Here is a 27,402-nt window from a genome sequence, read left to right on the forward strand (position 1 = left end):
GGGGGCGTAGGCAAGTATGCTATTAGGTTAGAAAACTAATAGCATTAATGTAATTGGGAACTGTTTTGAACTTTAGTTAGAGTTGGCTGCAAATCTGCACCTGGACAAACCATGTTGCAAAACATGAAGAACAAATACAATTTTTGTTTTTAGTTATTTATTTGCATGCAGGAAAAATCCTGCATGCTTTTACATGTAGCCAGTGGCGGAACTTACAGCGGTGCAGCCGGTGCATTGCACTGGGGCCCACCGCAATTAAGCATACTTGCCTACTCTCCCGGAATGGCCGGGAGGCTCCCGAAAATCAGGTGACCCTCCCGGCCCCACGGAAGAGCAGACAAGTCTCCCGACTTTTCACTTCCCTCCTGCCCGGCCGCCCACTTTGAGAGTAAAGTGGGCGGTCCGGACACTCGATGACGCGATTCAACAAGAATCGCGTCATCGTAGTCATGCCCCCTGCTGGAAAATGCCGGTTATAGCGGCATTACAGAGCGGGGGCGTGGCTTAAACGTGTTGTCACTGTAACCCCGCCCTCGTACCGCCTCCGACCCGCCTCCACCATGCCCCATTCCGCCTCAGACCCGCCCCCTCCTCTCATCATCGTCCCGGACAGCCCCTCCACTGAGCCGACCTGGCAGCTCTCTCCCGGAGAGGGCTGCCAGAAAGTAGGTAACTATGCAATTAAGGGGCCCTTAGCTGGCAGCTTTATTATGAGTCACACTGACTCATTGCGCCGCCGCGCTGCTCTGTGTGCCACCCGTCATCTAAGACAGTCATGGGAGTGGGAACGTATTTCTGACATGTCGAAGTCAGAAAAATGTCTCTATGCACGTTGCCATATTTGCACCGCACACTGGTCCGTGCTGCGCATGCGTGCGCTCTCCCGTGGAGGCGCATACCCGCAATAGCGTGCACTCGCAGGCGCGGTATGCGTATTTACGGTAGAGTTTACGTAGTCGTAGCGTGCGACCCATTCGTTACAACTGTTCACAATTAATGTAGTTTATAGATCATGGTCCCTTTGATAGATTCTGAAAGTTTGGTTAAAATAGAATGTCCCTGAGCTGAGGAGTCCCTCTTTGCATCGTACGAAGGGTCTAACAGGAATCATACAGCAGTGTTTGGTACCCATCGGAAGAGTATTTAATTAGCAATATTCCGGTGTTGGTTTGGAGCGTATTAATTGCTCGTGCGAATAGTTATGGACATAAGAAGTTATGTCCATTTATTTATTATTATTTGTTCTTACTTAGTCATGCATCTGAACAGTTGGAGACAGGCATCAGTAGGTCTCAAATGTCTCTTTGACCTCAGAGATCCCCCAAACAATAGTTTGCATGTTAAGAGGGCCTCATATCTACACATGCATAAGGTAAACACAGGAATAGTAATTGAAGATCAATTGTACTCCAAATCAGTATCTTTCCCGCAGACGGAGTACAATAGCCTTTAATTACACTGAGCTTTTGAGACTCAATAAGGAGGGCCAACACCTGTGTTTACAAATGGGGCTGGATTTGTATACAGGAGAATGAGGGCTGAGATGTCATTGTCTCAACTGAAAGTGGACATCATGAATATAGAACAAAACCCAGACAGGATTCTGTTTTGTATTCGCCAAACAATAGCTTCTCACTAGACAGGAATGTGTTGGTCATCACCCATTGTGTTACATAACCAAGGCCACTGATGCAGCTGGCTCACATGCTGGGAGGGACACACACTTCCTGTGGTTGACACACCCCCACAGCTGGAATGCAGGTATGATATACCCACTGGAGATCACAGGGCTGACTGACACTCAGAACTAAGCTAGCATCAAGCAGCATGGCGGCTACATCCCCAGGACAGAATTCCTTCCCAAAGGCTAAGTATAGAATCACATGGCTATAGAAGGAAATATAGACATATTGCTTTCTGGTTTAAATAGGATATTGTAACTTGGCTGTGATGATTGTTGGGTGTTAGTGTTGGTGCCCTGTGGAATCTGTGATGGTAGCTGGGATCTTGTTAATCATAAATACCACCATGCAGTACTTTTGAATATGTGCTGGTAGCAATGGCAGGCTGATACTTGTGAGTACCTGGTGGTCTGGTCTTGTGATAACTCATATGCTCTGGTTATAGAGATACTGTGTTTGCTTGAAATTGTGAAAGGTGATTTAGATTGTTTGGAATTGTAAAATCAGAACATATGCATTGTTTTGAGGCTTGGACATTTTGGAATAAGATGGAGTCTAGCTTCTGCCCCATGCGGCATTGTAGGGACGATTGTGTAGCTGGGTGTTGTGTATATAGGGACAGGCAGCATGGGTAAGCTCAAGTACTTTCTAAACAAAGATTCTCAGCATTGATTAACTGCGCAGCGATTGTTCCTCACATGTGTAAGCTTCGCTGCAACCATATTGTTTTTTAATGTTATTGTGAGCCAATCTCTCTCAAATCTCTCTCTCTCTCTTGTCTTCTCATCTTCTCTTATTTCTCCTTAAACTTAACTGTATTGTATTGTAGTGTGTTTCCTGTATAGTTATCTGGTTAGGTGGTTTATGTTATACTGTAGTGTATCATTTGTACTGTGATTCCTTTTTGCAAGTATATTAGTTATAATACATAGTTAATAGGCTTTGGAACCTAAACCAGTATCTGTGTATTTTCTATAGTGTTAAGTGTTCATTTGAGCGTCGGTGACGCTCAAGCAGCTTTGTAGTTAGTCAGGTTACACAAGGTTGCACTTACACCCTGTACTCACATTAAGGTATTCAGTGTATTTCATTGGTATAAGGTTTTAACATAAAGGTATAGTGTTGTGAGCGTCTGCATCGCTGGTGACCTCCTCGTGGTCTCGAGCGTAGGCTACGCTACAGCGAATCATTCCCCTAGACATAACCAATAACGTGTCCTGTGATCACTGGGCCGTGAGCGAACGTGACGCTTGAGCGTCTCGCCTACGGCTTAGCGATCGTTACGCAGATAGCGTACCCATACGGTATTTCTTAAGCAAACAGCGTACAGTGTTCTTAGCTTCATAAAGGGTTGTTTATACGACAAGGGAATTTGGCATTGTCAGACAGGACATAAGGGTTTCCCCTGTCATCGCTCCCCGGTTCTTCCTCCATGCCTCCTGACTGCTACGGGGCCCAGGCACTTCAAGGGCATGCCAGCCCAGCAAGCATACCATTGTTCTGTTTTTAAAAAAAATTAATACTTTGCACTGCGGGCCGCGGAGGAAACAGGAGGGAGAGAAGTAGGAGGGGTGATGTCGCCACTCACTGTGAACGGAGCCTGTAACTGCAACTGAGAGATCCCTGCCTGCTTCATGGAGTTGGCAAGGACTGTATGTATCATCTAGGCGGTGGGCAAAGAGGTATGGAGGCCAGAAGCACACCCGCCGCACACATCTACATGCGAACAGGTACCGGGGAGCGGGTTACAAGAGTCTGCTGCTTATCCGGGAGGGGAAGGTGGGGCTGCACTGTCAGTGTGTATAACATGCTTTACCTGGTGCACTCTACCTGGTGCAATGTGTATAACATACTCTACCTGGTGCATTGTGTATAACGTGCTCTACCTCGTGCATTGTGTATAAGTACTCTACCTGGTGCATCGTGTATAACGTGCTCTACCTGGTGCATTGTGTATAACGTACACTACTTGGCGCATTGTGTATAACGTGCTCTACCTGGCGCATTGTGTATAACGTGCTGTACCTGGCGCATTGTGTATAACGTGCTGTACCTGGCGCATTGTGTATAACGTGCTGTACCTGGCGCATTGTGTATAACGTGCTCTACCTGGTGCAATGTGTATAAGCCCTTTACCTGGTGCAATGTGTATATTGTCATCTACCTGGTGCAGTATGTATAATATGCTCTGCCTGGCGCTAAGTGTATAACGTGCTCTGTCTGGCGCTAATAACGTGCTCTACCTGGCGCTAAGTGTATAACGTGCTCTACCTGGAGCAAAGTGTATAACATGCTCTACCTGATGCAAAGTGTATAATGTGCTCTATCTGGTGCAAAGTGTATAACGTGCTATATCTGGCGCAATATGTATAAAGTGGTCTACCTGGCACAGTGTGTATAAGCGGCACTACTCTGTGTGGTGTTATGTGAATTGGCACTATTATGTGGTCACGCCCCTTCCCCATGAAGCCACGCCCCTTATATTTTTGTGGCACACCTTTAAGAGGTGGAGCATCAATTCATTTTCTGCCAAAGGGCACCAAAATGTCTAGTTACAGCTCTGGTGCAGGGTGTCCTGCATGCTACATAGCCCAGCAGCACTGTCACCCCATCCCCCCACCTTGCAACACTTTTGTAGTGTCCAAATAAGATTAAGATTAATAAGATCCTTCATTCTGATGGGACCCAGAAAAGGACTGGTAGGACCCCAATTTTTAAAAGTGAGGGGTCCCTGGGACCCACTTTTTTGGGGGCTCAGAGCAATCACTGGGCACCCTGTGTCTCTCCCAGCCACCTCTACCTGACGCCCAGTAACTCCCCGTCACCATCTGCCTCTCCCGTCACCCACGGCTTGTGCAGATGTGACCTACAGCCTCTGTCACTGTCACCCGCTGCATCTCCCATCACCCACTCTTTCTATCTGTAAGGTGGAGCAGGGGGGCCCAGAGCATATTTTTGCTCCTGGGCCCACCACTCGCAAGTTCCGCCACTGCATGTAGCATACAGTAACAGATTTAAGTTATCACTTTGATTTACAGTTAAGGTAGGACATGCACCTTTCCCAGTTGTACATTTTTTCACACATTTTAAATTTGCTCACCCTTCAGCAGCACGTGGCTTTTTCCTAGGAGCAAAATTATACCTTCTAGCTGTATATACGCCTAACTGACAATAAACCCCTGTATAAGGTTATGTTGAGAATTGTTTATGCTGTTGGTATAGCAACATCAGGCTTTTGGACCACTTGACAGCATGCAGGGGCAACCCAGGTCTTACTGTGATATGTATGCGTAATCAGACGGCCATGTGTAGGGAACAGTAGTGATGGCGGGATGTAGACATTAGCTTGATATTGTTAAAATATTGACAGGGAACATGGAGAAATTGTAAGAATGTTGAAATATGAAATATACAGATGTAGGTTAAGCTGCGGGCAGGAAGGTTATGTATTAAGGGGAGGTTAGGATTAGGCTGCTGGAAAGAGGAGAGGTTATGGTTAGACACTAGAGGGAAGGTATGGGTCTAGGGATTAGGGATAGGGGAATAACACTCACTGGAACGCTGCAGGATCATAAATCTGACCTGGAACTGACAGTCACATGACAGCCTGATTCCAGAAGCCCTGATGAAGCTGCTGGAGCCATCAGGAGCATGTAAGTCACATCTGGGCCACCAGGGAAGATATGTCAACATTCTGGCATGTCAACATTTCTTCAGTGTCTGAATGGTGACATGGGCAACATCTACATTTTCATGTCGATTTGATGTATGTTGACATTATGAGTGTCAATATATTGTTATGTGGACTACAGTGTGCTATGGGCTGTCTGATGGTTCTTGGTGATGCTCACGCAATTACCCTTGCCCAGCAGTCTTTTAGCCTCCTGCAGCCAAAGACTTTGCCTATAGCAGCTGCCTTTCAAGGGCATATTAAGTCCACCCCGTATTCAGATGCCCCCAGTTTTTATGTATAGACAAGGAGGTTATTGGAGGCTGGGCAAGAGTAGGTTGCAGTACGGTGAGACGTACACTGAACCCTAATGCACATTTATTGGTAAGCTGCTCAATCAGATTGTGATGTCACTCAGGTGCTAAAAGGGAGGGGTAACTCTGGGTAAGAGAAAAACATATAGCTATCCCTAATGCACACTGAGTGAGAAATAACACTACATAATAATCTAATAATACAGAGATCTGAGTTGCATATATCTGCAGATATAGGGTTAAGCCCCCGGCCGAACGGCAAGGCGTCTCTGTCACTGGGAGTCCCTAATACTAGGTGTGGGTCCAGGGTGCGGGACCCCATCATGTCGGCACAGGTCGGCTACACCAGGGCAGCACACAGGTGAAAATTAGTAAGGGTTAATAAGAAGCACATAAGTGCTATGAAAGTGAGGTGTGATTAAAATAATGCAAAAATATATACAATGTGACAGGGAAAAACATAAGTGTTAAATAAAGTGTTAGGGTGTGCCAACCTGAAGCAGCCTAGCCATACCAACACAGGGAAAATCGCACCCCAAACCCACCCCATAAATAATGACAAATATGTCTGGGTCTTATAGCCCAGTTTAAGGCCACATGATAATGGCTCCTACAGCATCTGAGAGCCAGCTTACCTGGAGACACCTCTAACTTCTCCAATGGTACTCTGGAGTCAGAAATCCCTCCTAATGCTGACCCATCCATGCCTCTCTGAAATACAATGCACATTTATTGGTAAGCTGCTCAATCAGATTGGGATGTCACTCAGGTGCTAAAAGGGTCACAGTGTATATATTTTTGTATTATTTTAATGACACCTCACTTACATAGCACTTATGTGCTTCTTATTAACCCTTACTAATTTTCACCTGTGTGCTGCCCTGGGGTAGCCGACCTGTGCCGACATGATGGGGTCCCACACCCCGGACCCACACCTAGTATTAGGGACCCCCCAGTGACAGAGATGCCTTGCCATTCAGCCTGGGGGCTTAACCCTATATCTGCAGATATACGCAACTAAGATCTCTGTATTATCTGATTATTATGTAGTGTTATTTCTCACTCAGTGTGCATTAGGGACCGGGGTGCGGGACCCCATTATGTCGGCTACACCAGGGCAGCACACGGGTGAAAATTAGTAAGGGTTAATAAGAAGCACATAAGTGCTATGTAAGTGAGGTGTGATTAAAATAATACAAAAATATATACAATGTGACAGGGAAAAACATAAGTGTAAAATAAAGTGTTAGGGTGTGCCAACCTGAAGCAGCCTAGCCATACCAACAAAGGGAAAATTGCACCCCAAACCCACCCCATAAATAATGACAAATATGTCTGGGTCTAATAGCCCAGTGTAAGGGCACATGTACACTGAACCCTATCTAGAAACTGCTGCACTACACGCAGACAGAGAGAAATAACCAAATGCACATGAGTGCAACAATGCACAGGTTGGAATATAATCTTAACACAATCAATATATGTATACTACAAAGTACAGGATGTTATTAGCAACAAGACCGTATATACATATACAATGCACAGGGTGTTATTAGCAACAAGATTGTATATACATGCAACAATGCACAGGATGGTATGAATAATAAATAATTTAGCAGTGAGTTCCTAAAGGAGCTTGGCAGAGCAAAGCAAGGTACAGATAACAAGATTACTTAGCTGCAGGAAACCCCTGGATTCCAGGCAAGGCAGGACAAAGCAAGACAAGGCTAGGTAAGGCTGGAGCTGTCTGATAGTACTTCAAGGCTAGGTCTCACATGCACAATCAGGCACTCAGGTGACAGGTAATGAACTCAGGATTCTGGCAGGACAGGGTACACAGGAGTCTAACTGGACTGGGAATCACCAGTGATATAATAGCATGACTGTACAGATTCTAGATTCACCAAGGAACAGGGACCGGGCACAGGTACTATCAGGAACAATAAGCTTCAAGCTATAACCAGTGTCAGATGAGGGGCAGGTTGGGTAATAAAGGAATCAAGCCCCAATCAGGATGGCTGGAAGCCAAACACAAGGTAATGGCCTAATTATCTGACAGGTGAGACTGCACAGGCCACACATATAGGAGACAGGCTGTAATTAACCAGACACAAGGTAATGGCTTAATTATCTGACAGGTGAGACTGTCCAGATCAGACCACACATACAGGAGGAGACAGGCTGCAGTTACACATACTCACCAAAGGCGGCCCACAACAATACCCTAAAGAAGTACATAAGAAAACCTGGAATGCTAACAGCATACAACAGACTCATAACATAATAACATAAACATGAATGAGCCACAGCGGTGGCTCATGACACATATCACAACTCGACCGTGGAGGCTGAGGGGGAAGAGTGTCTTTTGAAGAGAAGAAGCATCAAACATTAACATATCACAGCAGTATTAAAAGAATGGTGTATCAAAAGCACACGGAATGGGGTTTTGACCTGTACATAGTCCATGTCCCCCCCCCCCAAACATGAGTCTTGACTACATGTGAAATGTAGATTAAGTAGCATGCCTCATAAAGCAGGTAGTTGAAACTTATGTGGTAATGCCGTATGCTCCACTCTTCATCTCTGGGTCACATTATGCCTCCTCCTTGTCCCGTGTCACATATGACCCTCACCCACTACCTTCGTCATATATGCCTCCCCGCTTTTCTCTTGTCATACTCACTACTGCTACATGATATGGGTGGACTTTACAGAGAGCTGGTGGCTCCTGATGATGGCATCACTGGAATTCTGCATAAACTACCACCACTTTGTGGAGCAGTTTTAAAAGTAGGGGTAACCTATGCTTGAGTCCTCCATCTCATGGATAAGAACCTTTTATTGTTTCCTGTGGGATTCTTTCCTTGTGTTCTGTGAGAAAAACAGTTTTTTACATTCTTATCTCTGTATAACCAACTGCATTTAGTTATTGACACATAATCAATAATTATTTTGTATCCAGTTGTTTTTATTTCCTTTTAGAACCCATGGGGCAGTATCTGAAAGGAAGAAAGTGTTTCTCCATCGTGCGTCATTGCTCGAGTGAGTACATGCCCTTCAATATTCATATTTTTTTCTTGCATTTCAGCCTGTTTGGTGTATATCTGTTGTGTTGCTGTATAGGGGTTGTAGAGACTATGGGTGTATATTGCAAGTTATGTACCTCTGAGGTAAGGTTATAATTCTGCCCTACACAGATCAATATAATTTTAATCTCACTCAGGAAGCGTGAAGCAGGGTCTGGTGTAGTTTCATTAGCATGTACATTCATTATGATCCTGTAAGCAGTAAAGCAATTGCCTGAGCAGTCCAGGTGCCCCAGGGAGAAGACATTGGCAAGCGTAAGGTTTTTGCCTACATCTGCATATAGGTTATTAAAGGATGCTCTTTCGGCACCAACACAGCAGGGGGTATTCACACAGCAATCTGATCACAAGTGTGACTTCACCTAAACAGGGATCAAAACCTTACCATATTTTATTAGTTTTTGCTGTAAAATTGGCATTTCTATAACAGCAAGGCGTTCCCAAAATCATATCAAAATACCTGAAGTCTGTATGCTAGACCGAGGTTATTTGGAAGTCATTAGGGCATATGGCTTGGGAAAAATTAGGTATCTAACCAATTACATATTTTAGACCAGTCTTGTTTACTTTTATTTTATAGTTTAAATATTAGAGATTAATACGCCATATTTCATGCACTTATTACATATGGAAAATGATGTAGTTATTTGTACTTACAGATGTGTTCACTCTCTCATCTAACAGCTATTTGTGGCAAATGTGACTAATTTGCTGTGAATAGAGTCCGCAGCTGTGCATGGGCACGTTCGTATGCACTGCTTCTCTAACAAATACGCATGCGCACACTACAGCTAGTTGCAGCCTGCCACCAATAGTCACTGCCACAATGCATTCGAATTTGGCAGCAAGATGAGAGTGGACACATATGTAGGTTAAACATTACGTGGGCAGTCCTGATATGGATCTTGGATTAATTAACAAGCCAACCATCATCAGGAACTTGGTCATGACATCACTATGAGGGGTGGGGGGTGGGGGGCAGTTTATAAAAGGTATGGGAGTCTTTTGTTCCATGTCAGACTCAGGGGGATGAAGTCTAAGTTGAAGTCTGGAAATGCATTTTTCTGTCATGCTCCCTGGCCCAAACTAAGCCACATTTAATTTTCTGTAAGTTTTTCCTTTATATTTTTAAATTGCAACACATGTAATCTGTAACCCTTTATATTTATATAATTTCTGTAACTAAGCATTATACTCAATATTCATCCTGAGTATTATATCCATCTCTACTCCTGCAATTATCAGGACTTGGGGTGCTACGCAATCGCAGTCCTGATGCTGTTATAGTAACAGTCAAGGTGATACAATTACTTATAAGTTTATTCCCTTGGGCAGCAAACAAAGGGATAAAAATTCCAAACCAATGTGGATTCATAAAATGATTAAGGAACTAACAAGCAGGAAAAAAAATCGAGCTTTCAAAAATACAAATCAGCACTATAAGGCTTGTAACAAAATATGCAAAAAAGAAATAAGAGCTGCTAAAGTAGAAACTGAAAAGCTAGTAGCCAAGGAAAGTAAATCAAACCACAATTTTTTTTAAATATATCAACAGCAGAAGATTAAAGGAAAGTATAGGCCAATTAAAAGACAGGCTGGGAGTCTTACTCAAAAAACGATAATGACATAGCGGACAAATTAAATGAGTTTTTCTCATCGGTATTCACAAGAAAGGACCAGATGCAGAAAGTAACAAACTACCTCAATAAAGATAATGTTAAACTGCTAAGTGCTTATTTAAGCGAGGAGTAAGTCTGGGACCGATAAAAGAAAATAAGATTAGTAAGTCACCTGGTCCCGATGGAATTCACCCAAGGGTTCTCATGAACCCTTGGGTGAACTCCGAACTAGCAAGACCACTATTTACGATCTTCAATGACTCACTTACATCAGGCATGGTTCCCAAAGACTGGCATATAGCAGAGGTAGTGCTGATATTCAAAAAGGGGAGTAAAGCTGAACCTGGTAACTATAGACCAGTTAGTCTTAACGTCTATAGTGGGGAAACTACTGGAATGTATTCTAAGGGATAGTATACAGAAGTTCTTTGAAACCAGTAAGGTTATTAATAGGAACCAACATGGATTTGTGAAAGATAGATCATGTCAAACAAACTTACTAAGCTTTTATGAAACAGTTAGTGCAAACCTTGATCAGGGTAAGGAGGTGGACGTAATCTTTTTAGACTTTGCTAAAGCATTTGACACAGTATCGCACATGAGACTTATCTATAAATTACAAGAACTGGGACTAGGGAGCACAATATGCACTTGGGTTAGTAATTGGTTGGATAATAGGGAGCAGCGCGTTGTGGTAAATGGAACTTTTTGAAATTGGACAAAAGTACTAAGTGGTGTGCCACAAGAGTCTGTACTTGGACCACTATTGTTCAACATTTTTATTAATGATCTAGCTGTAGGTCTAGAGGGCATGGTGTCAATTTTTGCAGATGGTACCAAACTGTGTAAGGTTATAAATTCGGAAGGTAATGCTGAGTCTCTCCAGAACGATTTAGCTAAACTGTAATCATGGGCAGCAAAATGGAGAATGAGTTTCAATACAGATAAGGTAATGCACTTTGGTAGCAAGAACAAAAATAACACATACTCACTAAATGGGGTGAATTTAGGGGATTCTGTACTGGAAAAAGACTTAGGTGTTCATATAGATAGCAAACTGAGCTGCAGTACCCAAAGTAGGATTGCAGCAAAGAAGGCAAACAAGGTATTAGCATGCATTAAGCGGGGAATTGATGCAAGGGATGAAAGTGTTATACTCCCATTATATAAATCCCTAGTAAGGCCACATCTTGAATACTGTGCACAATTTTGGGCACCGTACTACAAGAAGGATATCCTGGAGTTAGAAAAGGTTCAGATGCGGGCAACTAAACTAATCAGAAGAATGGAGACGCTGGAATACCAGGAAAGACTTGCAAAACTAGGCATGTTTACACTGGAAAAGAGGAGATTAAGAGTACGCATGATCAACATTTATAAATATATAAGGGGACAGGGACAATACACAGAGCTAGCAGGGGATCTGTTTTTAGTAAGATCGACACAGAGAACCCGTGGACACCCGCTTAGGTTAGAGGAGAGGAGGTTCCTCACACTAAGGCGAAAAGAGTTTTTCACAGTAAGGACAATACGAGTTTGGAATTCCCTACCTGAGAGAGAAGTAATGGCGGACTCAGTCAACATTTTTAAGAATGAGCTGGATACATTCCTAGTGGATAAGGATATACAGGGTTATGGTGCATAGATCACACGCTACAGTTATAAAAAAGAGTAATAAACATAACGGCTGACTTTAGCACAAGTTAGAATGGGATCGGTATTAAATACCTAGAATCAAAATCCCGACAGTAATTGACCGACGGTCAAAATCCTGACAAGGTCAAAATCCCGACATGGACAAAATACCGACATTTAAAATACCAACAAGGTCAAAATACCGACATTCAAAATGTCAACAGGTCAAAAAGCCGACACAAGTTTTTCATATATTTTTGTGTGTGTATGTCAACATTGGTCGACATGGACACCATATAAGTGTACCGCTTCCCCTCACATGGCTTGCTTCGGGCACGGTGCCTCGCTGCGGTCGGCACACTATTATATTCCATCTCCAGGTCCACTGGGATGATAAAGTATGAACAAGTCGGTTTCAATGAAAAAATCATGAAAAACTCATGTCAAATTTTTGACCCGTCGACATTATAAATGTCTGTATTTTGACCTTGTCGGTATTTTAAATGTCGGTATTTTGACCATGTCGGTATTTTGACCGTCGGTCAATTGCTGTCGGTATTTTGAATGTTGGGATTTTGATTGTCAATAAATTGACTGCATCCCGTTAGAATTAGTCCTGATAATAATACAGCATATGAGATCACAAATAGGATGAACTTGATGGACAAATTTTCTTTTTTCAACCTCAGAAACTATGTTACTATGTTACAATGGCTCTGACCTAGTCAGTGCTACTCTCATGTACATCTATTTGGGTACATGATGGGCAAATTTATCAAGGTAATTCTGACCTTAAAACATGCAGAAATGGCTGTTTCTGCATGTTAAAGGTCAGAATTCAGTGTTGCTAGTATGTAACAAGATAAAAAAGCAGGAGATATCAGAAATGTCTCCTGTTTTCCTATCAATAGCCATCAGTATTTTCATTAGGGTCGGGGTTCTGGGGCAACATGACAAGCTCCGAAAAGTTTAAAACATTTTTGGAGCTTGTGTTGGATAACGCCATCTTCAAGTGCTCAGAATACAGTAGCAGACAGAGAAAATCTTTAAACAATGTTAATAATTATCTCTTAATGACTGTCTCTGTTCTATTTGTTCTCTGTCCAAAGTGATCTTATGGAGGTGGAGCATTTCCGAACTATCTACCATATGTTTGTGGCTGCGCTCTGCGTTTTCTTCATTAGCACAGCAGCTGTGGATATCATTGACAAGGGAACGTGAGTATATAAACGTCAACAAAATCTAACCTTATTTAAAATATTTTATACTGTGTACCTCAACATGTGTAGAATAATCTTAGATCATATCTAAATATCTATAATTTAGTAATTGGTTTGAAATATAAGATTGTTTCTTCATTTGACCTGGTCTGTTTTTATTTTATTTTTGTCTTCCAAAATGGAATGTGAATGAAGAAATCATTGGTGGGATGTAATGCCATCCGAGATCGCCTAGTAAGTGATTGTCCCTTTAAAAAAAGGTACGAGATCGGCCAGCAACCTGCACCTCCAGCGATCTCAGACTACATTACATCCCACCGTATATCTTAAATGTTTTTCCATTCTGAATTGTCCATCAGTGGGTTTATCCCAATATAGATTGGAACAGATGACTGCTCTCCTGTTATGGTTACTTTTAAAAATGAGTATATGTAACACCAACGGATAACAGAAGGATATGTTCTATCTTGAGGACCTAAGTTTACCTTCATATCTGCTGGGAATAATGGCAGCTTTTAATAGTTTTCTTAAAACAAGTGTATTGCTGCTATCTTGTGTCCCATTTGACCGTCTACAACACAAAGTCCATTCTGTCCATTCTTTAATAATCTAAGTCTTCCTTTTCTTTTTTTTAAGGTTGGTTATGGAGTTTGATCTTCTGTATTATACGTTTGGACAATTTGGCACTGTGGCATGGTCATGGATCTGTCTGTTTACATACACTCTCATCGTGCCCTACAAGGTTTTAACTTACTGGGGATCTCTGTATCCAAAATCCAACCACAAAATCCTGCTGACTGCCTTTTTTGGCACATTCCTGCTTGTGAGCCAGACGTGTGTACTTTATGTATTCCCCGTCTATGTGGTAAAACATTACCAATTGCCTCCGGCTTCAAGTTTCATTGTCATCCTGGAACAGGTGAGTCCAGTAAAAAATGTAACGAAAGGAGCCCAGCTATTGATGCCGTGAAACTAACAATATTGTGTTTTGCTGCTAAAAATCTGTTTTCATTGCTGTAGAAAGTTACTGCATAGATTTTATGTATTATTGATTATATAATTGCTGGACAAATGATATGTAACCAGTAGGGGATTTAATTAGCCATGGGCCTTGCTGCTCTGGGTTAACTATCTGGAGCTATTCAATCACATCCCGCCGCAAGCCCCACGGCTAACGCTCGGTAAGGCATAGATTCCAGGTTAAGTGCCTGGAGCTACATATGCAAGTACTGTGTGTACTAAACCCACATATACGCCAAGAGGATACGCTTAATGAGGATTTCTGTTCGCAAATTCCCAAGGTGACCCTATTAAGTACAACCTCAGGGTTTAATTGAGTTTCCCCCCATGGCGTCTATTAGGAATGAGCAAGACTACATAGATAAATGAAGCTAAGATACACGTGTACAGTCACCACCACACAGTATGAAAGGGCACCTATTTATTTCAACAACAATTAAAGAAACTGGGCACTCAAAGTTGGATGAAGGTCGATGGCTGCATTATGTTTAATATAACATATCAGATATACTTTATTAGCTGAATAAAAGAAACATAACTGGGGATTAAACTAGCACCTTACACAATTTTATTTGCATTTGAATCATTTAGACCTCCCGGGCACTCAGAGACTATTTCATGTCATACTTTATTTATTTTCTCTGACGTCCTAAGTGGATGCTGGGGACTCCGTCAGGACCATGGGGAATAGCGGCTCCGCAGGAGACAGGGCACAAAAGTAAAAGCTTTAGGATCAGGTGGTGTGCACTGGCTCCTCCCCCTATGACCCTCCTCCAAGCCTCAGTTAGATGTTTGTGCCCGGCCGAGAAGGGTGCAATCTAGGTGGCTCTCCTAAAGAGCTGCTTAGAGTAAAAGTTTTATTAGGTTTTTTATTTTCAGTGAGTCCTGCTGGCAACAGGCTCACTGCAACGAGGGACTTAGGGGAGAAGAAGTGAACTCACCTGCGTGCAGGATGGATTGGCTTCTTAGGCTACTGGACACTAGCTCCAGAGGGACGATCACAGGTACAGCCTGGATGGGTCACCGGAGCCGCGCCGCCGACCCCCTTGCAGATGCTGAAGAGAGAAGAGGTCCAGAAATCGGCGGCTGAAGACTTCTCAGTCTTCATGAGGTAGCGCACAGCACTGCAGCTGTGCGCCATTGCTCTCAGCACACTTCACACCAACGGTCACTGAGGGTGCAGGGCGCTGGGGGGGGCGCCCTGGGCAGCAATGAAAGTACCTATACTGGCTAAAAATACATCACATATAGCCTCTGGGGCTATATGGATGTATTTAACCCCTGCCAGGTTGTCAGAAAAACGGGAGAAGAAGCCCGCCGAAAAGGGGGCGGGGCCTATTCTCCTCAGCACACAGCGCCATTTTCCCTCACAGAACTGCTGGTGGGAAGGCTCCCAGGCTCTCCCCTGCACTGCACTACAGAAACAGGGTTAAAACAGAGAGGGGGGGCACTTATTTGGCGATATGATTATATATTAAGATGCTATAAGGGAAAACACTTATATAAAGGTTGTCCCTGTATAATTATAGCGTTTTGGTGTGTGCTGGCAAACTCTCCCTCTGTCTCCCCAAAGGGCTAGTGGGGTCCTGTCCTCTATCAGAGCATTCCCTGCGTGTGTGCTGTGTGTCGGTACGTGTGTGTCGACATGTATGAGGACGATGTTGGTGAGGAGACGGAGCAATTGCCTGTAATGGTGATGTCACTCTCTAGGGAGTCGACACCGGAATGGATGGCTTATTTAGGGAATTACGTGATAATGTCAACACGCTGCAAGGTCGGTTGACGACATGAGACGGCCGGCAAACAAATTAGTACCTGTCCAGGCGTCTCAAACACCGTCAGGGGCTTTAAAACGCCCATTTACCTCAGTCGGTCGACACAGACACGGACACTGACTCCAGTGTCGACGGTGAAGAAACAAACGTATTTTCCTTTAGGGCCACACGTTACATGTTAAGGGCAATGAAGGAGGTGTTACATATTTCTGATACTACAAGTACCACAAAAAAGGGTATTATGTGGGGTGTGAAAAAACTACCTGTAGTTTTTCCTGAATCAGATAAATTAAACACCCCTTAGGGTGGATAAGGCGCTCACACGCTTATCACAAGTGGCGTTACCGTCTCCAGATACGGCCGCCCTCAAGGAGCCAGCTGATAGGAGGCTGAAAAAATATCCTAAAAAGTATATACACACATACTGGTGTTATACTGCGACCAGCGATCGCCTCAGCCTGGATGTGCAGCGCTGGGGTGGCTTGGTCGGATTCCCTGACTGAAAATATTGATACCCTTGACAGGGACAGTATTTTATTGACTATAGAGCATTTAAAGGATGCATTTCTATATATGCGAGATGCACAGAGGGATATTTGCACTCTGGCATCAAGAGTAAGTGCGATGTCCATATCTGCCAGAAGATGTTTATGGACACGACAGTGGTCAGGTGATGCAGATTCCAAACGGCACATGGAAGTATTGCCGTATAAAGGGGAGGAGTTATTTGGGGTCGGTCCATCGGACCTGGTGGCCACGGCAACAGCTGGAAAATCCACCTTTTTTACCCCAAGTCACATCTCAGCAGAAAAAGACACCGTCTTTTCAGCCTCAGTCCTTTCGTCCCCATAAGGGCAAGCGGGCAAAAGGCCAGTCATATCTGCCCAGGGATAGAGGAAAGGGAAGAAGACTGCAGCAGGCAGCCCATTCCCAGGAACAGAAGCCCTCCACCGCTTCTACCAAGTCCTCAGCATGACGCTGGGGCCGTACAAGCGGACTCAGGTGCGGTGGGGGGTCGTCTCAAGAGTTTCAGCACGCAGTGGGCTCACTCGCAAGTGGACCCCTGGAGCCTACAAGTAGTATCCCAGGGGTACAGATTGGAAATTCGAGACGTCTCCCCCTCGCAGGTTCCTGAAGTCTGCTTTACCAACGTCTCCCTCCGACAGGGAGGCAGTATTGGAAACAATTCACAAGCTGTATTCCCAGCAGGTGATAATCAAAGTACCCCTCCTACAACAAGGAAAGGGGTATTATTCCACACTATATTGTGGTACTGAAGCCAGACGGCTCGGTGAGACCTATTCTAAATCTGAAATATTTGAACACTTACATACAAAGGTTCAAATCAAGATGGAGTCACTCAGAGCAGTGATAGCGAACCAGGAAGAAGGGGACTATATGGTGTCCCTGGACATCAGGGATGCTTACCTCCATGTCCCAATTTTCCCTTCTCACCAAGGGTACCTCAGGTTCGTGGTACAGAACTGTCACTATCAGTTTCAGACGCTGCCGTTTGGATTGTCCACGGCACCCCGGGTCTTTACCAAGGTAATGGCCGAAATGATGATTCTTCTTCAAAGAAAATGGACGATCTCCTGATAAGGGCAAGGTCCAGAGAACAGTTGGAGGTCGGAGTAGCACTATCTCAAGTAGTTCTACGACAGCACGGGTGGATTCTAAATATTCCAAAATCGCAGCTGTTTCCGACGACACGTCTGCTGTTCCTAGGGATGATTCTGGACACAGTCCAGAAAAGGGTGTTTCTCCCGGAGAAGAAAGCCAGGGAGTTATCCGAGCTAGTCAGGAACCTCCTAAAACCAGGAAAAGTGTCAGTGCATCATTGCACAAGGGTCCTGGGAAAAATGGTGGCTTCTTACGAAGCGATTCCATTCGGCAGATTTCACGCAAGAACTTTTCAGTGGGATCTGCTGGAAAAATGGTCCGGATCGCATCTTCAGATGCATCAGCGGATAACCCTGTCTCCAAGGACAAGGGTGTTTCTTCTGCGGTGGCTGCAGAGTGCTCATCTATTAAAGGGCCGCAGATTCGGCATTCAGGACTGGGTCCTGGTGACCACGGATGCCAGCCTGAGAGGCTGGGGAGCAGTCACACAGGGAAAAAATTTCCAGGGAGTGTGATATAGTCTGGAGACTTCTCTCCACATAAATATACTGGAGCTAAGGGCAATTTACAATGTTCTAAGCTTAGCAAGACCTCTGCTTCAAGGTCAGCCGGTATTGATCCAGTGGGACAACATCACGGCAGTCGCCCACGTAAACAGACAGGGCGGCACAAGAAGCAGGAGGGCAATGGCAGAAACTGCAAGGATTCTTCGCTGGGCGGAAAATCATGTGATAACACTGGCAGCAGTGTTCATTCCGGGAGTGGACAACTGGGAAGCAGACTTCCTCAGCAGGCACGACCTCCACCCGGGAGAGTGGGGACTTCATCGGGAAGTCTTCCACATGATTGTGAACCGTTGGGAAAGACCAAAGGTGGACATGATGGCGTCCCGCCTGAACAAAAAACTGGACAGGTATTGCGCCAGGTCAAGAGACCCTCAGGCAATAGCTGTGGACGTTCTGGTAACACCGTGGGTGTACCAGTCGGTGTATGTGTTCCCTCCTCTGCTTCTCATACCCAAGGTACTGAGAATTATAAGACGTAGAGGAGTAAGAACTATACTCGTGGCTCCGGATTGGCCAAGAAGGACTTGGTAGCCGGAACTTCAAGAAATGCTCACAGAGGACTCATGGCCTCTGCCGCTAAGAAGGGACTTGCTTCAGCAAGTACCATGTCTGTTCCAAGACTTACCGCGGCTGCGTTTGACGGCATGGCGGTGGAACGCCGGATCCTAAGGGAAAAAGGCATTCCGGAAGAGGTCATTCCTACCCTGGTCAAAGCCAGGAAGGAGGTGACCGCACAACATTATCACCACATGTGGCGAAAATATGTTGCGTGGTGTGAGGCCAGGAAGGCCCCACGAAGAAATTTCAACTCGGTCGATTCCTGCATTTCCTGCAAACAGGAGTGTCTATGGGTCTCAAATTGGGGTCCATTAAGGTTCAAATTTCGGCCCTGTCAACTTTCTTCCAGAAAAAATTGGCTTCAGTTCCTGAAGTCCAGAAGTTTGTCAAGGGAGTATTGCACATACAACCCCCTTTTGTGCCTCCAGTGGCACTGTGGGATCTCAACGTAGTTCTGGGATTCCTCAAATCACATTGGTTTAAACCGCTCAAATCTGTGGATTTGAAATATCTCACATGGAAAGTGACCATGCTGTTGGCCCTGGCCTCGGCCAGGCGAGTGTCAGAATTGGCGGCTTTGTCTCACAAAGCCCATATCTGATTGTCCATTCGGACAGGGCAGAGCTGCGGACTCGTCCCCAGTTTCTCCCTAAGGTGGTGTCAGCGTTTCACCTGCACCAGCTTATTGTGGTACCTGCGGCTACTAGGGACTTGGAGGACTCCAAGTTGCTAGATGTTGTCAGGGCCCTGAAAATATAGGTTTCCAGGACGGCTGGAGTCAGGAAAACTGACTTGCTGTTATCCTGTAGGCACCCAAAAAACTGGGTGCTCTTGCTTCTAAGCAGACGATTGCTAGTTGGATGTGTAGTACAATTCAGCTTGCACATTCTGTGGCAGGCCTGCCACAGCCAAAATATGTAAATGCCCATTCCACAAGGAAGGTGGGCTCATCTTGGGCGGCTGCCCGAGGGGTCTCGGCTTTACAACTTTGCCGAGCTGCTACTTGCTCAGGGGCACACCCTGGCTGAGGAGGACCTGGAGTTCTCTCATTCGGTGCTGCAGAGTCATCCGCACTCTCCCGCCCGTTTGGGAGCTTTGGTATAATCCCCATGGTCCTGACGGAGTCCCCAGCATCCACTTAGGACGTCAGAGAAAATAAGAATTTACTTACCGATAATTCTATTTCTCGTAGTCCGTAGTGGATGCTGGGCGCCCATCCCAAGTGCGGATTGTCTGCAATACTTGTACATAGTTATTGTTACAAAAATCGGGTTATTATTGTTGTGAGCCATCTTTTCAGAGGCTCCGCTGTTATCATGCTGTTAACTGGGTTCAGATCACAGGTTGTACAGTGTGATTGGTGTGGCTGGTATGAGTCTTACCCGGGATTCAAAATCCTTCCTTATTGTGTACGCTCGTCCGGGCACAGTATCCTAACTGAGGCTTGGAGGAGGGTCATAGGGGGAGGAGCCAGTGCACACCACCTGATCCTAAAGCTTTTACTTTTGTGCCCTGTCTCCTGCGGAGCCGCTATTCCCCATGGTCCTGACGGAGTCCCCAGCATCCACTACGGACTACGAGAAATAGAATTATCGGTAAGTAAATTCTTATTATTTGTTACCAATTATATATATAGCGCACACATATTCCGCAGCACTTTACACACAATATTTGGCCATTCACATCAGTCCCTGCCCCAGTGGAGCTTACAATCTATATTCCTTACCAAATGTACACACACACACACATTCGCACAAGGGTTAATTTTGTTGGGAGCCAATTAACCTACCAGTATATTTTTGGATTGTGGGAGGAAACTGGAGAACCCGGAGGAAACCCACACAAGCACGGGGAGAATATACAAACTCCACACAGTTAGGGCCATGGTGGGAATCAAACCCATGACCTCAGTGCTGTGAGGCAGTAATGCTAACCATTACACCCTCCATCTACTTGTAGCCTGTCCCTGTACCATTTATCGTTTGAACCTGATTTGATTTGTTATAGCACAAACAGTTACATCAGTGTGAATGCATGTATTATGTATTTAGTACATCAAGTGTAACATTATCTGTTCTCCTTACAGATCCGCCTCATTATGAAGAGTTACTCCTTTCTTAGAGAGACAGTGCCGAGCATCCTGCAGACAAAAAGTAGGTAGAGGATTGTGGGGGCATGGTACATTGGAAAACAATTTAAATAGGAAAAGATACATTTGTGTATGGAATTGGTACCTTTACCATACATAGCACAAACACATAACACACTGTAATTAATATTTTGTACACAAGCAGATCGCTCTATAAAGGAGCACTAATTACATTTTTATATAACTCTATCAACTTCGTCAGTAATGTATCAAAAGATTTTTGAAGTAACAAAATTTTCATCTAACTTTTGTTTCCTCAGCGACATCAGCTTGCCTTATTGTATATAGGTATCTAACAATCTGTACTAAAGTATATATTTATTGGTTTAGGGAAAGCGTAGTGCCTATATTGTCATCATTGGCTAAAGCATTCAGCGACAGTGGCAGCAACATGTGAGATGTCTATAGTTTTCAGCACAACATGCTTTACACCTGGGGGAAATTTAATATTGGCGGGTTTGAAATCCTGTAGTGTTGCTGCATTTTACTGACAGGTTTGCACCCTGCAGATTTATGAAGCTCAAAACCGCTACAAAACCCCCCACATTTTAGAATTCAGTAGAATATTGAATGACCATCAATGGGGGAAATTTACTAAGCTCCCGATTTTGTCCGAGATGGTGTTTTTTCTTCAAAGTGTCATCTCGGGAATTTACTAAACTCAAATCACGGCAGTGATGAGGGCATTCGTATTTTTTTGGAACTCAAAGAAAAAAATTACGAATGAATACACCATCGGTCAAATACGCCTGTTATTTGGTAGAACTCGGTAATTTACTAAAAGTGTAATTCGCAAACACTGCCGGCAATAGCCAAACACTGCCGTGAAACAATACAAATCGTAAAAAAATGCTAAAATAAAACAGACCTGCTTTTTTTTACCGTGTTCTGATAGGCATGCACGGATCCATGAGATCCGTGCATGTTTATCAGTGGGAAGGGGCGGGAAAGTGTTAAATTTACTGGAAAAAAATGCGTGGGGTCCCCCCTCCTAAGCAAAACCAGCCTCGGGCTCTTTGAGCCGGTCCTGGTTGAAAAAATCTGGGGAAAAAAATGACAGGGGTTCCCCCATATTTAATCAACCAGCACCGGGCTCTGCGCCTGGTCCTGGTTCCAAAAATACGGGGGACAAAAAGCGTAGGGGTCCCCCATATTTTTGAAACCAGCACCGGGCTCCACTAGCCAGGTACATAATGCCACAGCCGGGGGACACTTTTATATTGGTCCCTGCGGCCCTGGCATTACATACCCAACTAGTCACCCCTGGCCGGGGTACCCTGGAGGAGTGGGAACCCCTTAAATCAAGGGGTCCCCCCTCCAGCCACCCAAGGGCCAGGGGTGAAGCCCGAGGCTGTCCACCCCATCCAAGGGCGGCGGATGGGGCTGATAGCCTTTTTGTTAAAATGTGAATATTGTTTTTAGTAGCAGTACTACAAGTCCCAGCAAGCCTCCCCCGCAAGCTGGTACTTGGAGAACCACAAGTACCAGCATGCGGTGGAAAACCGGGCCCGCTGGTACCTGTTGTACTACTACTAAAAAAATACCCCAATAAAAACAGGAGACACACACCTTGAAAGTATAAGTTTATTACATACATGCACACCTCCAAACATACATACTTACCTATGTTCACACGAGGGTCGGTCCTCTTCTCCATGTAGAATCCATGGGGTACCTGTGGGAAAAATTATTCTCACATAATCCAGTGTAGATCGGTCCTCTTCTGTTCTTTGTATAATCCACGTACTTTGCAAAATAAAAAAACGGACACCCGACCACGCACTGAAAGGGGCCCCATGTTTTCACATGGGACCCCTTTCCCCGACTGCCAGGACCCCCCCTGACTCCTGTCTAAGAGGGTTCCTTCAGCCAATCAGGGAGCGCCACGTCGTGGCACCCTCCTGATTGGCTGTGTGCTCCTGTAGTGTCTGTCAGGCAGCACACGGCAGTGATACAATGTAGCGCCTATGCGCTCCATTGTAACCAATGGTGGGAACTTTGCGGACAGCGGTTGACCGAAAGTAACCTCACCGCTGTCCGCAAAGTTCCCACCATTGGTTACAATGGAGCGCATAGGTGCTACATTGTATCACTGCCGTGTGCTGCCTGACGGACACTACAGGAGCACACAGCCAATCAGGAGGGTGCCACGACGTGGCGCTTCCTTATTGGCTGAAGGAACCCTCTTAGACAGGAGTCGGGGGGGGTCCTGGCAGTCGGGGAAAGGGGTCCCATGTGAAAACATGGGGCCCCTTTCAGTGCGTGGTCGGGTGTCCGTTTTTTTATTTTGCAAAGTACGTGGATTATACAAAGAACAGAAGAGGACCGATCTACACTGGATTATGTGAGTATAATTTTTCCCACAGGTACCCCATGGATTCTACATGGAGAAGAGGACCGACCCTCGTGTGAACATAGGTAAGTATGTATGTTTGGAGGTGTGCATGTATGTAATAAACTTATACTTTCAAGGTGTGTGTCAACTGTTTTTATTGGGGTATTTTTTTAGTAGTAGTACAACAGGTACCAGCGGGCCCGGTTTTCCACTGCATGCTGGTACTTGTGGTTCTCCAAGTACCAGCTTGCGGGGGAGGCTTGCTGGGACTTGTAGTACTGCTACTAAAAACAATATTCACATTTTAACAAAAAGGCTATCAGCCCCCCATCTGCCGCCCTTGGATGGGGGGGACAGCCTCGGGCCGCAGGGACCAATATAAAAGTGTCCCCCGGCTGTGGCATTATGTACCTGGCTAGTGGAGCCCTGTGCTGGTTTCAAAAATACGGGGGACCCCTACGCTTTTTGTCCCCCGTATTTTTGGAACCAGGACCAGGCGCAGAGCCCGGTGCTGGTTGATTAAATATGGTGGAACCCCTGTCATTTTTCCCCCCATATTTTTTCAACCAGGACCGGCTCAAAGAGCCCAAGGCTGGTTTTGTTTAGGGGGGGACCCCACGCATTTTTTTTTTTTAACAATGTTTTTTTTTTAACGAAAGGTGCACAATGAAGCCCAGCACGGATCTCACAGATCCGGCCGAGATTCATTGTGTTAATGTCGGCAGTGTTTTCCAATTCACTCCCGTAAAACACTGCCAAAAAATACGAATGACATCGACATCGAAAAATACGAAAATGCAGAATACGACAGCTTAGTAAATTAGTCGTAATAAATTCAAAAAGTAGCAATTTTACACTTTCGATGTCATTCGTGTTTGAACTTTTAGCCTCATTCGGAAAAATACGAATTTTAGTAAATATACCCCAATGTTTTTACTATTACAAGTATACTGTAGAAACCCCAGATTTACAGAGCGTTGAGTTAAGAAACCGCTGCAACCCTGCTGAAAAAAAACATGAGGTGGTGATAACTCATAAAGCATCCTGTGTGAGCTGACTGGTCATTCATTATGTATTGAATAAGTAGGCAAATAACATTGATAACTCTCTTATGGGGGAAATACTACTTTATTAATAGTATAGCACTGCTATTTTGGTGTCACCCCCTTAAACGGTGTCACTCGGTGTGGTATGCACTCCCCGCACCTCCCTAGTGATACCAATTTATTAAAGGAGCAATATTAAGTATTACTTAGGGGGTAATTCAGAGTTGATCGCAGCAGCAAATTTGTTAGCAGTTGAGCAAAACCATGTGCACTGCAGGGGAGGCAGATATAACATGTGCAGAGAGAGTTAGATTTGGGTGGGTTATTTTGTTTCTGTGCAGGGTAAATACTGGCTGCTTTATTTTTAACCACAAAATATATTTAAACAAGGGAGCGCTAAGAACGGGGTCAGTTTAAATCACACATTTATTACAATCCACATATAAACAGCAAATAAAATCAAGGATAATATCCGGTTATTAAAACAATATAGTGCACTCTTTATTTAGTCCCATGCCCTGAGCTCGAATTAGTAATTGTCTATTCACACAGATAGATCCGTACAATCTCCACTGGTACGCATTAATTGTGTCCAATTGTAACCATGCTGTCTTGATAATTAATTGGCTTTAAACAAGGCAACCTTCTTATTATTTGTATCCAGCAAAAATGTATCAGTCACTGGAAGGCTCCTTATTAGATAGCAGTAGGGGGAGAGCGCTGTGTAGTAAATGGATGCACAGCGGTATGCTACGACCCCTACGTCCCAGCCGCAGCACGTCTTTTGAAAGGTTACTCACAGCCGCCTCTGCTTCCCTCGGGGTGCAGACCGTTTTGCACTCGGTCCTGCTGTTGCTTTATCCCCGGTCAGGTTTCCATTGCGCTGCGTGCGGTAGTGGGATCCGTTCCGTTCGTGAAAGAGCTCCGGGCACCGGAATCCAAGTAGTGAGGGGCGTTCACTACTTGGATTCCGGTGCCCGGAGCTCTTTCACGAACGGATCCCACTACCGCACGCAGCGCAATGGAAACCTGACCGGGGATAAAGCAACAGCAGGACCGAGTGCAAAACGGTCTGCACCCCGAGGGAAGCAGAGGCGGCTGTGAGTAACCTTTCAAAAGACGTGCTGCGGCTGGGACGTAGGGGTCGTAGCATACCGCTGTGCATCCATTTACTACACAGCGCTCTCCCCCTACTGCTATCTAATAAGGAGCCTTCCAGTGACTGATACATTTTTGCTGGATACAAATAATAAGAAGGTTGCCTTGTTTAAAGCCAATTAATTATCAAGACAGCATGGTTACAATTGGACACAATTAATGCGTACCAGTGGAGATTGTACGGATCTATCTGTGTGAATAGACAATTACTAATTCGAGCTCAGGACATGGGACTAAACAAAGAGTGCACTATATTGTTTTAATATCCGGATATTATCCTTGATTTTATTTGCTGTTTATATGTGGATTGTAATAAATGTGTGATTTAAACTGACCCTGTTCTTAGCGCTCCCTTGTTTAAATATATTTTGTGGTTTTTGGTAATTGGTGGAACAGTACCACCGGTGGGAGCAGTAGAGATTATGTGTTTTTGAATCAATTATGGGTAGTAATTAACAGATTTCTTGGTGGTATTATCATAAAGCGCTGTATATTTTAGAAATATTTAGACTGCTTTATTTTTACACTGCACATGGGGGTTCATTCCGAGTTGATCGCTCGCTAGCTGTTTTTAGCAGCTGTGCGAATGCATAGTTGCCGCCCACAAGGGAGTGTATTTTAGCCTTACAAGTGTGCTATCGCATGTGGAGCCGAGCTGTGCAAAAACAGTTTGTGCAGTTTATGAGTAGCTCTGATAAATACAGAAAGAATGAAAGAAAGAAGAGTGCACTATCAGTGGCAGCCTGTACAGGGAAGGTCGATTCCCTGAATAATTATAGAAATAAGAGAAAGTGTGTATTGTATACTGGCGCCGGCTGTAAGTCAAATAATGATATACATAATACCAATAAAAATATAAACACTAATTTATTTAAACAATTTTACCAGATTCTAATTATTAAAAAAAAAAAAAAAAAAAAATATATATATATATATATAGCAATTGCTCAAAATGGTGAATAAAAGGTTAAAAATAGGAGGTACCACTGGCTATTCCCTTTGAAACTAATGTCCAGAACTCCTGGCTAGGACTCTATTCCACTTATGCTCACAAGTTCAATTGATGAGATGAATTGTTACCAGACTTGCTTCCGGAAAAAAGCTATATATCTAAGGACCACAAGGTGCTTTTCCCTATTGACATTCCTGACGGCATGGACTCTTTTGCATCCACCGGATAAAATTCCAGCACAAGTCATCTACAGACCCGGATATATCCCTGCTTGCTAATTTGGATCTTCATGTAAGAGATACCTAGGGGGACTTTTTTCCGGAAGCAAGTCTGGTAACAATTCATCTCATCAATTGAACTTGTGAGCATAAGTGGAATAGAGTCCTAGCCAGGAGTTCTGGACATTTAGTTTCAAAGGGAATAACCGGTGGTACCTCCTATTTTTAACCTTTTATTCACCATTTTGAGCAATTTCTATATATATATATATATATATATATATATTTTAATAATTAGAATCTGGTAAGATTGTTTAAATAAATTAGTGTTTATATTTTTATTGGTATTATGTATATCATTATTTGACTTACAGCCGGCGCCAGTATATACACTTTCTGAGTAGCTCTGAACTTTCTCAGCCGCTGCGATCACTTCAGCCTGTCTGGTCCCGGAATTGACGTCAGACACCCACCCTGCAAACGCTTGGATATGCCTGCGTTTTCCAAACACTCCCAGAAAATGGTCAGTTGACACCCATAAACGACTTCCTCCTGTCAATCTCTTTGCGATCGCTCGTGCAAATGGATTCTTCGTAAAACCCTCGCACAGCAACGATCCACTTTGTACCCATGCAACGCGCCTGTGCATTGCGGCGTTCTGACCTGATCACAGCGCAGCAAAAAAACCTAGCATGCGATCAGGTCGGAATGACCCCTGTGGTTTTGACCAACTGCTAACAAATTTGCTGCTGCGATCAACTCTGAATTAGGCC

General features: G+C 44.4%; 1 protein-coding gene across 1 annotated transcript in view; it reads left to right on the forward strand.

The window, feature by feature from the left end:
* SOAT2 (sterol O-acyltransferase 2) overlaps positions 1–27,402 on the forward strand; it is a 138,125-nt gene that overhangs the window by 47,671 nt on the left and 63,052 nt on the right. The window contains exons 4-7 of the mRNA XM_063952088.1: positions 8,652–8,711; positions 13,119–13,226; positions 13,866–14,148; positions 20,858–20,924. Of these exons, the coding sequence (XP_063808158.1) occupies positions 8,652–8,711; positions 13,119–13,226; positions 13,866–14,148; positions 20,858–20,924 (518 nt within the window). The remainder of the gene's footprint in view (positions 1–8,651; positions 8,712–13,118; positions 13,227–13,865; positions 14,149–20,857; positions 20,925–27,402) is intronic.

The sequence above is a fragment of the Pseudophryne corroboree genome, chromosome 2 (genome assembly GCF_028390025.1).
Source record: "Pseudophryne corroboree isolate aPseCor3 chromosome 2, aPseCor3.hap2, whole genome shotgun sequence".
NCBI classification, from domain to species: domain Eukaryota; kingdom Metazoa; phylum Chordata; class Amphibia; order Anura; family Myobatrachidae; genus Pseudophryne; species Pseudophryne corroboree.